Here is a 12,014-nt window from a genome sequence, read left to right on the forward strand (position 1 = left end):
AGTTACTCGCAAACCAAGGTTTTACTGTATATGAAAGCAGAAAGGAAGATCCAGTAGTGTAGATTTAACCAAGCTATAATTAAAATGTATATCAAACTCACATTTCAGAAGTGAATAATCAGCAGCATAAACTCAGTAGTATAGCACGGCGTTTGCGGCTCTGTGCCGCTCCACCTATCGTGATTACGTCACCGCCCACCTCACGCATTGCACCAATGGGCTTTCTCAAAGGTTTAGGCTTACTTTGAGTTATCTATTTATAGCGCCCTGGGGTTTAGTCAGGGAGCTGCTCACCAAATTCCTTAGCAGAAGTAGCTATCATAGTTAAATTGTTAGATCCATCGATTTCTCCCCAAGTTTAGCCTTGTTGTACTTTACTTTTCTACCACTAGGTGGTACTAGATATGAGAAGGGCAACCAAAGGTCAGGTTACGGGTATGTGGCTGTACCAGACAATGGGCAGGTGTTTTCTTTAATCCCTTGGCCCTGCCGAGAGAGCCTATATATTCGGGTGAGGTCAGATGATCGATGATCTGGACTGCCGTCTGGGTGGACATGTGTCGTCTGTCCCGGGCTGCTAGGCCCAGAGATCGGGCCTATCCTGGGGGAATCTGGCTACCAGGCTGTGTGAGGGCCTAACCAGAATCATTGTACAATGATGGCCTATATATTTTGGATGTTTTGATTACATTTTTCATTAAAACATTTTTGTGCAGCAATCCCTTATTGTCGTTTCCTATAATATAAGCCTTTGGGGCTTGATTGCTTGCACTTGTCACTTTGACCGATGTTCACCTCACCCTTCTGAACTTTTCTATTTTATATATATATATATATATATATATATATATATATATATATATATATATATATATATATACAGTGCCTTACGAAAGTATTTGGCCCCCTTGAACTTTTCTATAATATATATATATATATATATAAATATTATTAATAGTTATTATTAGTTATTATTTAGAATTTTTGGATATCGTTCTTTAGATTTTTTGGCTTTTCTATCTTATTTTCGGATTTTAAAATTTACGAATTTTCTAAATTATGAATTTTCAAATTCACAAATTCCGATCATAAAGAATGACCTGAAAAATAAAATAAAAAAAACCTAAAAAAAAAAACGAATGAAATGAAAAAGAACACATTTTTTGGCAGTGCACATGTCTAGCATGGATGGCTTTTTTCAAGCCAAAACTTTTTGGGATAGAGCAGACAAGGATTTGAACTCCTGTTGTGTTTTCATGACTATCCAATGCTTTATTATTATTATTATTATTATTATTATTATTATTATTATTATTATAATACACAATTTATATAGCGCCAACAGTTTACGCAGCGCTTTACAATGATTTATTTAAATGTATTTAATTGTATTTATTTACAATTTATTTATTTAAAATGGTTTATTAGAGAGATTTACCAAACAGGTACACTTAATTTACATTAAATGCCGCTTTTGATCGCAAAGCCAAATCAAAGCTTATATTCCTTGTAAAAAAATGCACACAAACCCGACACAAAAATACAAAAAACACACTTTATTTATTTATACTGTATTCTACATAAGGTTAAAATCTTACAATGACAAAAGGTGCTAAGCAACTAACCTTCATCTTATGGGCATGCAGAATGACAGCTGAATATGCTTTTCCAGGCACCGCCATGGCACCGTAGTGCAATTCATTTCGAAAGCAAAAGTGGAGTCAGTTCATTCACAGGCCTGGGGATATATTTCTACAAACACTATATATATATATATATATATATATATATATTTAATCAGTAGAAAAAAAAATGTATACATTCTCGCCTGTGAAATTTAAATTAAGGCACATGTACTCATCTACAACAAAAATAAATCAAAATATCTAACAAAAATACTTTCAGTACTTAATTTCAGTACAGCGGGTATTCAGTCTCAACACAAAAAAGCAGGAAGGAAATGACTTTATTGGGTGGGCACATCCTCTACAGGGGCCTGATGAGAAGTGTACAGAAGCTCTAAGAGGACTTGAAGTTGTTCGGCATCTTCTGAAAATAAACTATTCCGTCCAATGAAATTAAAGCCTAAAGGAACTCTAGGGTTCCATGCACACTGGGCGTTGAGTGGCGGGGCATGAGGCTCCGGGGTTCAGGTGCTGGTAGAGGCACAGATGCACCGTCCGGCCCCATTTCTGGCAGCCTGTTGCGGCAGAACAGGACTGGATGGGGCACTGATCTGTGCAAACTATTAGGGCAGTAGGCACCCAGGGAAAAATGCCAGGAATACAAGAAAACTTCAATCTGGGCATTTGTCCGTGGGCAGATACTGGCCTAATGTTAGTAGCACTGTCCGTGGCCCGTTCAGCTGCAGCAGGCAAATTTGTTTGCACGTCTGTCCTGCAATAAATAGCTTTTTTTCTTGTTTTTTTTTTATTTGCACTTTAGTTCCACTTTAAATCAGCTAAATACATTCCGGGTGCATCAAAACAAAACATTTACAAAGTCTTGCAGTCTACTTTATTTTGGAATGGCCTGGGTAGAAAAGCCTGCCAGCATGTTGTTGAGACTGAGTGCGGAAGCAGCAGTCTCTCTGCAGTGGTCTGAAACGCTTTCTGTTGAGTCAGTGCTAGAGTTTTCCAATCAGCAGAGAGCATCAGGTCAGCTTGGTTAAGTGCCAAACTATAGCTCTGACTCAGCAGGGGCCATTTTAGAAAGTTCCTTCGCTACAAAACTCGCAAAAAAACAACGCAAACTGGCAGGAGAGAGGCTTATTTATGCAGGCTGTGACTACTTTCTGAAGAAAAGAATTTTTGAAAATATTTTATTTTCCTGCAATTGGGATGTATTTAGATTTAATGGGTTCTGATGCTGGGGTCTTTGTCCTTTGGTCACTTTGGACCTTCTCTTGGGCAGCCTATAAGAGCCCAGCAGGGGGCGTGGCTTTCTCTGATTAGCAGAGTCCCACCCACTAAGGTTCTCCTGCTTTTTCATTGAAGATATAGAAGACCTTTAAGAGGGAATCATTTTAAACTTTTTACATTAATACAAGAGGCATGGAGGAGATCAGCTATGAGGAACTGAATGTGTTCTATTGAGAGGAGGCAATTGGGGGATGCGATCACCATGTAAAAATACATAAGTGGTCCACATAATAATCTTAATGTAGCGTTATTCACTTTCAGGTCATTACAGAGGACAATGGGGCACTCTTTACATCTGGAAGAAAAGCGATGTGACCTCCACATATGGAAAGGCTTCTTTACAATAAGTTCCTAAATGCACAAAATAGAACTGGATATTAACATGTATAGGTCATAACACCAGATCCAGGGAAAAAGTATTCACACCCCTTGAAATTTTCAATTTTTTGTCATGGTACAACTAAAAACGTAAATGTATTCTATTGGTAATTATGTGATAGACCAACGCAAAGTGGCACATAATTGTGAAGTGGAAGGAAAATGATAAATGGTTTTCAAATTTTTTTACAATTTTTACAGCAGTTGGCCACAATTTGAGCTGTGTATGGCCAGCTTAAGTGAAGTTATTAAAGGGTGGAATTATCCAGTACAATCATCCAGTAAAGGAGATTAGGGAAGTAAAAGATGTCACTATACAAATGGAAAGTTTTTTTTAATAAAAAATACATACCATTTGATTAATACAGTCAAAGAAGAAGGATATTAAAAAAATGGTAAAAAAAAAAGTCCATTCATCTTTCATAGCTCTCCATCTCACTTTGATGTATGTTAATTCATTATTGCAAATGTTTATGATTTTTTTTGTTTGTTTTGTCATAGAATTTATATGTTCTTCCATATCAATTTGAATCAAGAGCACGTGGATCCTGATGAAGCACTTTATGAGAAACACGTTGATCCATCAGGCCTTATATTTGTAATTTTCTGATTAAACATTTTTAGATATGGACTTTTTAAACTTTTTTATTTATTTTCTGTTTCTTTGATTGTACTGATAAAATTGTATATGTTTTTCATATAAAAAACAACAACTTTGTGTGGATATAGTGACACTTTTTACATCCCCCGACTCAAGTGTCCTTTACTGGAAGGTTGGAGTTTTTTTCTTATCTTTGTCTATATATAGTTATTTGGGGGATGTTGACCATTGTTTGTTGGTACGGTCTCTCTGCCCACACATCATTTTTCATAAAAGGGTGAAATATGCTTTTCAAGACAGGAAAATACATTTTTCAGCCTGCCACGCACATGGAGCCATTGTCTACATTTGGCTGATTCAGCAGGTATCGGACAAAACTCAAGCCCTGTATGTCCAGCTTAAAGAGGAGCTGCAGTCTGCTCAAATAATTTGTATAAAAAACATCTTTGCCATTCTGAAGCTTCCCTCCAACCACTTTGAATATTATTTCATATATACTGTGATTCTATACTTGCCAAATATGCTGCAGAAATCTCCCCCCAGTGAGTCTGGCTGCAATCATTTTAACTGTGGGCAGCTGAAGCTGCTGCCTGTTTACTTCCTGGATTTACACAGACACACAGAGGCACACCTCCAGCTCTGCAGCCCTGCAGCTTTCATTGGCCCTCTTATGACTCATCCCCCTCCCTTCCTGGCAAACTCTCACAAGAGTGTGAAAGAGAGCTGTGCGTGATGTCATAAGCCTAGGCTTTTTACCAGACAAACAGGAAGTGGGCTGTATAAGGTGTTTACTGGCAGAAAAAAAAATATATATTTCACTATCCAAAGTTAAAACAACAAAGGCAGAAGATTTAATAGATGTAAAGTTGAAAAAAATGACTGAAGGTCCGCTTTAAGTGAAGTCTTTCTATTTTTAACCTGAACCTTTTCAAACTGGGTGGTGTCAAATACCCTCTAAGTATGCACAATTCAGAAGGAATCAGTTGAAAATTGAGCCGTGTATGGCTAACTTAGTCATTAAAGAATGAAATAGGCTTTCCAAGGAGGGCAAAACCAATTTTTAGCCTGCCACGCACATAGAGTCATTGTCTAATCCGAGGTATAATATTCCATTCCTTCTTGCCAACCACCCACTTCCTTTCCAAACCCAAACCTTCCATTTGAGCCCCTAGGAAAACAGTTGGTGAATGCAGGCCTGGAATTATTTCAGAACCTACAAGAGAAGAGGCTTCTGGAAATAGAAAGTGAGACGAGAGTTGGAAGAGTTTGGTTTAGTCCTCAAAGCAGCAACTGGCCACCACGCATAGGCACAAAAGAGTCTTTCCATCCTCAGTCTTTTTTCTTTTTTTATAGGTCACCAAGTTTATGTTGCATGTGGTATATATTTTTTATGAGAGATTTTCATCCAGAAGATAAAATACTAAACTCGCTAGCTTCAGTACAAGGCCTCCTGAACCATCTGTAATGCTAATATTTCTCGTTGTGTTAAGTAAAGCCTAAGGCTGAGCTTCTCTTCTATATTAGGCTAAGCATATAGCTCCAATTTTTTCTATATACACATATGAGCTCTGTTGTCAAAATGCATTGAAGTGTAGGAAAGTACTAGAACACTGCATGGTAATTTATGGCGGGACTGCAGTCTTCTTGTCCCAATGGCGGAAGACTCAATGATGATAGACGAACATTGCTGTCCTTGTGTTGAGTTGTCCTTTTACATTAAAGCACAAATGGTTTCCTCTTCTGAACGTGGTCATTTACATTTTATGTAAAAATAGATATTCTTTTCAAGTCTTATCTTATTGATAATGGCGCATGCCATTCAGGAAACATGGCGGTTGAAATGGCTGCCTTCACAAACCGCTTCCTCATATGACAAAGGACTTGGTGTGCTTGAAATCCTGTGAGGAAGAATAGAAAATCATATTATTGAAGTTATCTTTTTTTTAAATCGAAAAAACATTGAATTATATTATTAATTAATAATATTTGATTATTAATGATTGCAACATTAATTTGATTGCAACAAAATTATTGAAATTATCTTATCTTTTGAAATTATACTATATTTATATTTTTTATTTTTTAATTTGATGAAAAAAAAAAAACAGATTGTGTTAATGGCCTAATATACAAATAACAAAGGCAGCAAAAGAAAAAATATCAAGGCCACTGTATATTGTTAACACCCCCCCCCCCCATTTTGTCTGTGTGCATCTATTTTATTCATTGGTATTTACAACCAAGAGGTATTATGCTCAACATACTCCCCCCGCCTTCCTTCTTGGTCTCAGACTTTTTGGTTAATTTTCTTCTTTTTTTTTTTGACAGTGACATCACTGGCGCATGCGCTCTGAAGGTCAGGCAAACCTTGCCGGAATTTCAGAGCTTTGTGCCAAAACCAAGGGCTCCCGCGTGCATGCCATCGTGGCTCCGGCCAATCACATAGCCGGAGCACGCAAACCTGGAAGAAAGACAAAGGGAGAGTACAGCGCTGGCGGGCTTTGTTCAAGGTGGGTATATTATAATGTGCTAGTAAGCGATGCATACTAGCACATTATGCCATTGTCTTGCAGTTTTTTGGGGGGGTTTTTTTGCAACGTCCACGCTTTATATCCGCTTTAACCCTAATATTAACCCTTAATCCGAGACCCTAACCCTTAACACTAATATTAGCCCCTAACTCTAATATTAACCCCAACCTTAAAAAACTAATAAATAAATACAAACAATAGGTAAATAAATAAATAATAATAAATTAAGTAATAAATGAACTGCTAACCCTAACCTCTAAACTCTATCCCCTTACAAAAACAATGAACAAATACATAATAAATAAAAGCAAATGAGAAAGCTGAATTGCACAGCAACAAATGAAGAAAACAGATGATAATTTTACTCTATTTTACTCTTTTTTTTTTAATCACAATTTTTTTTTTATTGAAGGTAGTTATGGGGTGTACATAGCGTGTATAAAAGAAACGTACATAAAATTTGCAAAGGTTATAACAGCAAAATTTCAAAAACAGAGATGTACCGACGTGCGGAGTCTAATGCTGCGTTCACACGGTCAGACTCTCCGACGGGAAATGTTGGATGTGAGCTTGTTGTCGGAAAGTCCGACCGTGTGTATGCTCCATCAAACATTTGCTGTCGGACTTTCCATCAACAAATGTTTGCTAGCAGGTTCTCAAATTTTTTCCGCCAACAAAACTTTGTTGTCGGACTTTGCGATCATGTGTACACAAGTCCGTCGCACAAAAGTTCACGCTGCTCTGAATCAAGTACGAGCCGGAAGCGATCGGTCTTGAAAAACTAGCGTTCGTAATGGAGATATCGCATGACTATTGAACTTCCTTTTTAATCGGCTTGTCGTACGTCTTGTACGTCACCACATTCCCACGTTCGTAATTGTTAGCCAACATTTGTGTGACCGTGTGTATACAAGACAAGTTGGAGCCATCAACCTTTCGAACAAAAATCCACAGTTTTGTTGGGGGAAAGTCCGATCGTGTGTATGGAGCATAAGTATCAGAAGATGACTGTGATCTCATCTCTGGAAGAGAGAGATCTGGGTTAAAAGGTGAGCAATGCAGGGAGGGGAGTTCTTCATATGGTAGATGATTTTCATAGGGGCCATTAAGATTTCTGGTAGGAGATTTTAGATCTGAGCATACCTCTGGGTCTGTGAGCCAGAGGGCTGAATTTAGGACAACGCTAAAGGAGCCAGTGCCACAGCTACGCCTGCCAGGTCTGGGTGTGTAGATATAATTTGTATAGTGTATTTGGCAGGCGTGGGATTGTCCGTTTGTGTGTCAAATAAGAGATGGGAACCTCTTATGGTTAATGGAAACCGTTGTGTGGCAAGGGCAATGGTGAGAGAAGTTGGCTTTCAAAGTGGCGCTGGGCATGTGGTCAGCAAACTTTGAGTGTCAGAATGTGAGGAACAGGATTGTGGGAGATTAAAAGAAGGGGAAAAAAAACTCTGACGGTCTTTCCGACGGGGGTTCCGCTGAAACGGACTTGCCTACACACGATCACACCAAAGTCCATTAGTTTAGAACGTGATGATGTATGACGGGACTAGAAAAAGTAAAAAAGCCCCAGGAGGACGTAAGGTATTACGAAACATGTTGGGCTGTTTATGCTGATACCACCACGTTTAGAGTATCCCCTAGCACGGGTGTATATTTGTTCTTAGTATAACCGTTTTTTTTACGGTTTTCTTTTTCCATAATATATTTTTTTGTATTCCGGCCATGGTGGCTCATACCCCTGGTCTGCTGTGTTTTTAATTGAATAAATTTGCCCATTTTTCAAACGGTACGTTCACGATTGGAGCCCGTTTTTTTCCCCCCTCTTCCCTTTCACTCGTGGCCTGGCGGCCCAAGTGTTTTGTGTCTCACTACAGGTATGCACTGAGGAGCCTCCATGCATAGCTTTATATTGGAGAGCTCTTCAAACCGGGACAGGAAATAATTAAAGATTGGTCGGCTAACCTGTCCATCCTCTCAGCGCAAACCGAGCCGAAGGCAGGTCAATCGGCTGTTTCCGGAAGTCATCGGCCCCTGTCGGAAATCGCATGCGTTGACGCCTTTACCGGCTTGCAAGAGCGGAGCATGTACCCGTAATCCCTGCAGAGGGTCTTTTCTGCCAGTGCTAACGACTCCATTTGTTTGGAGTCCATCAGATGCGGTAAGAGTCCAACTTTTCTTTTCAATACTGGGAAGAGACATTGGCAAGATTTGGAAGCTCTACCAAACTTTGAGAGAAAGATCGATTTCTTTGCTTTTTGGACTAGATCCATAATCATAGTCTTTTGTGCCTTTTCACCTGTGAGGATTTAGGATAACCTTATATGGCACAGCTTCAATTTTGTTTTATGATTTATGCACAATTTTGTATTTGAATTTACTTTTATAATTTTCATCACAGGTTTTCACATATACTTAGCGCAACTTTATATATATTTTTTGATTTGTTCCATGATATCCAATGATATTTGATGGTGTTTTAGTTGCAGCTTTTTTCTTGTCCTAGCGCGATATTGTTTTATTTTTATTTTTTATGGGACTAGAAAAAGGAAGTTCAATAGCCAGTAGGCCAATAGTTGCCTTTGCGTCATTTTTGGTCCGCCGGAATAGCATACAGGCGAATGGTTTTCCCAATAGGAACTCATTCCATCGGAAAGATTCAAAACATGTTCTATTTCTAGATCCGTGAGATTTAAAAAAAAAAAAAGTCTGATGAAGCCCACACACGATTGGAATATCTGGCAGAAAAGGTTCCGTCTGACCATTTCTGCTGGAAAGTCTGGTCGTGTATACGCGGCATTAAGTCCCGTACACACGATCAGAAATTCTGCTAGCAAAAGTCATATGTGAGCTTTTGGTCAGAAATTCCGACCGTGTGTATGCTCCATCGGACTTTTGCTGGCAGAATTCCAGCCAGCAAAAGATTGAGAGCAGATTCTCTATTTTTCGGCTAGAAGAAGTTCCGATCGGAAATTCCGATCGTCTGTACCAATACCGACGCGAAAAATTCCTACGTATGCTCAGAAATAATATGACGCATGCTCGGAAGCATTGAACTTAATTTTCTTGGCTCGTCTTAGTGTTGTACGTCACTGCGTTTTTGACGGTCGAAAGTTCAGAGAACTTGTGTGACCGTGTGTATGAAAGGCAAGCTTGAGCAGAATCCGCTCGTGTGTACCCAGACATAAGCTCTGTGTTACTTACATTTTCCTTTTGTGATGCTGACATGTGAGAACCTTCTTTCCTGCTGAAGAAGACAAGAAAAAAAAAGGGAAATTATTTGTGAAGGCAAAAGGTTTTTTAGGTGGAACAATTTATCTTCTTACAGGACTCTGATATCTGTAAATCAGTGTCTTTCTTTGTGCATTAGGTTAACTATCGTAGAACAATGTACAGTATGTGCACTCTTTTGCAAAAGAACACCAAGGGGTTCATTCACTAAAGGCAAATATGCTGTTCACGTTGCAAGGGAATTTGGAAGTTGCAAGGCGATTTTCCCTTAGTTTAGTAAATCTGCTATCACTTTGCCAGGAATATCATGTGTGAGGAAAATCAATTAAAAAATATATTTTTTGCTTGCATATGATTGGATTTTTGCATTCAATAAGCTAAGGGAAAATTCCCTTGTAAAGTGAACAGCCTATTTGACTTCAGTAAATCACCCGAATTTAATGAGTAAAGTAAATCTAAATCAAAATGCTCAGATCACACAGGTCATTGAAGCCTGCATGCCTTGGTTAACTTGACCTATGTGCATACCCAAGGCCATATAGGGAGGGGTGTTCTAAAACTGGTGAACGCAGAATCTAATGCAGCTGTGTCTAGTAACCAATCAGCTTCTACAGTACGTTTTATTGTCAAAGCCTAGTTGAACAATCTCCCCCATAGGGTTTTTATTTAATACATTGCTCTAATAACAACTCTACTTTGTTTATATATTAAAGGCTGACAAATGCAAAAAATAAAAATTAAATGTTTTGTTGCTTCAAGTCTATGGGAATGGATAACCAGCTTAAACCCCAAAACAAAAATGTAATATATTGAAGCTTACAAATCCTTTTTTTATTCCATAGAAATGAATGGAAGTGCTTGATTCAGGCGTTTAAGAGTTTTACTGTGTTTTGAGTGTTTTTTATGCTCAAATGCAGTGCTTACATGAAAAGATATAATAATAAATAATTAAAGCGGAGGTCCAGCCTAAAGTGGACCTCCGCTCATCGGAACCCTCCCCCCCTCCGGCGCCACAATTGGCACCTTTCAGGGGGGAGGGGGGTGCAGATACCTGTACAGTACAGGTATTCTGCACCCACTTCCGGGATAGCTCTCTGCGGAAAGGGGCGTAGATTACGCCCCTTTCCGCAAGTGCCCCGCTGCCTGCTGGGAAACACACAGATCCCAGAGGCAGCGGGGACCGTCCTTATTGCGCAGCGAGATTCGCGCATGCGCAGTAGGGAACCGGGAAATGAAGCCGAAAGGCTCCATTTCCTGATTCCCATACCCAAGATGGCGGCGGCAGCACCCTACAGACGATCTAGAGATCGGCTTCGGGTGCCGACATCACGGGCGCGCTGGACAGGTAAGTGTCACTATTTTAAAAGTCTGCAGCTGCAGTATTTGTAGCTGCTGGCTTTTAAAAAAAAAAAAACTTGGAGTCCCGGTGGACTCCCGCTTTAAATAAATAATAAAAATAAATAAAAAAAACCTAACCCCCCCCCCCCCAACCCTTAAAGCGGCAGTAAACCCCACCTGGTAATTTTGAACTACAGCTAAGCCTATAATAAGCCTTGCCTGTAGGTAAGATGAAGATCTCCTAAACGGGCACTGGGTTATGACTAAGGCCTTATAGGCTGAAACGCGTCAACTGACTTAATCTGCTATTCAATAAAATTAAGAATTTTCAAGAAAAACAACTGAAGTGTGGATCATTTTTTATACATTACTCTACTCAGCCAGCGATGGTGCATTGAGCACCTGGATGCTCTGCTATCTATAGGGTGTATGGGTAGTAGCACTTACTTTTCTGTTTATACTTAGGAGATATTCACCCTGAATTCAGCCAGTGACATCACTGGCGCATGCGCTCTGAAGGTCCGGCGTACCTTGCTGGAATTTCAGAGCTTCGTGCCGGAACCAAGGGCGTGCATGCGCAGGAGTGACGTCATGGTGGCTCCAGCCAATCACATAGCCAGAGCACGCAAACCCGAAAGACAGACAAGGCGAGAGTACAGCGCTGGAGGGCTTCGTTCCAAGGTGGTTATTTTATTATGTGCTAGTATGCGAAGCATACTAGCACATTATGTCATTGCCTTGAAGTTTTTGGGGGCTTTTTTTTTGCAACGTCCGCGGTTTACAACCGCTTTAACCCTAATATTAACCCCTAATCCTAAACCCTAACCCTTAACCATAACACTAATATTAGCCCCTAACCCTAATATTAACCCCTAATCCTAAACCCTAACCCTTAACCATAACACTAATATTAGCCCCTAACCCTAATATTAACCCCTAATCCTAAAATAAAAATAAAAACAATAGATAAATAAATAAATGAATGAACTGCAAACCCTAACCTCTAAACCCTAA

General features: G+C 39.3%; 1 protein-coding gene across 2 annotated transcripts in view; it reads right to left on the minus strand.

Moving 5' to 3' along the window:
* Positions 1–1,541: 1,541 nt before the first annotated feature.
* The window catches only part of JAM2 (junctional adhesion molecule 2), a 136,184-nt gene continuing 125,711 nt past the window's right edge, over positions 1,542–12,014 (minus strand). Inside the window, exons 9-10 of one of the 2 annotated variants that reach the window (XM_077480041.1) lie at positions 9,636–9,675; positions 1,542–5,798 (exon numbers count right to left, since the gene is read on the minus strand). In XM_077480041.1, coding sequence (XP_077336167.1) covers positions 5,766–5,798; positions 9,636–9,675 — 73 coding nt within the window. In that variant the 3' untranslated portion in view covers positions 1,542–5,765. Of the gene's footprint in view, positions 5,799–9,635; positions 9,679–12,014 lie in introns of both variants that reach the window. The other variant, XM_077480040.1, reaches the window with a different exon arrangement.

This window comes from Lithobates pipiens, unplaced genomic scaffold, assembly GCF_037356315.1.
Source record: "Lithobates pipiens isolate NorthernLeopardFrog02 unplaced genomic scaffold, aLitPip1_a1.2 Scaffold_16, whole genome shotgun sequence".
Classification (NCBI taxonomy): domain Eukaryota; kingdom Metazoa; phylum Chordata; class Amphibia; order Anura; family Ranidae; genus Lithobates; species Lithobates pipiens.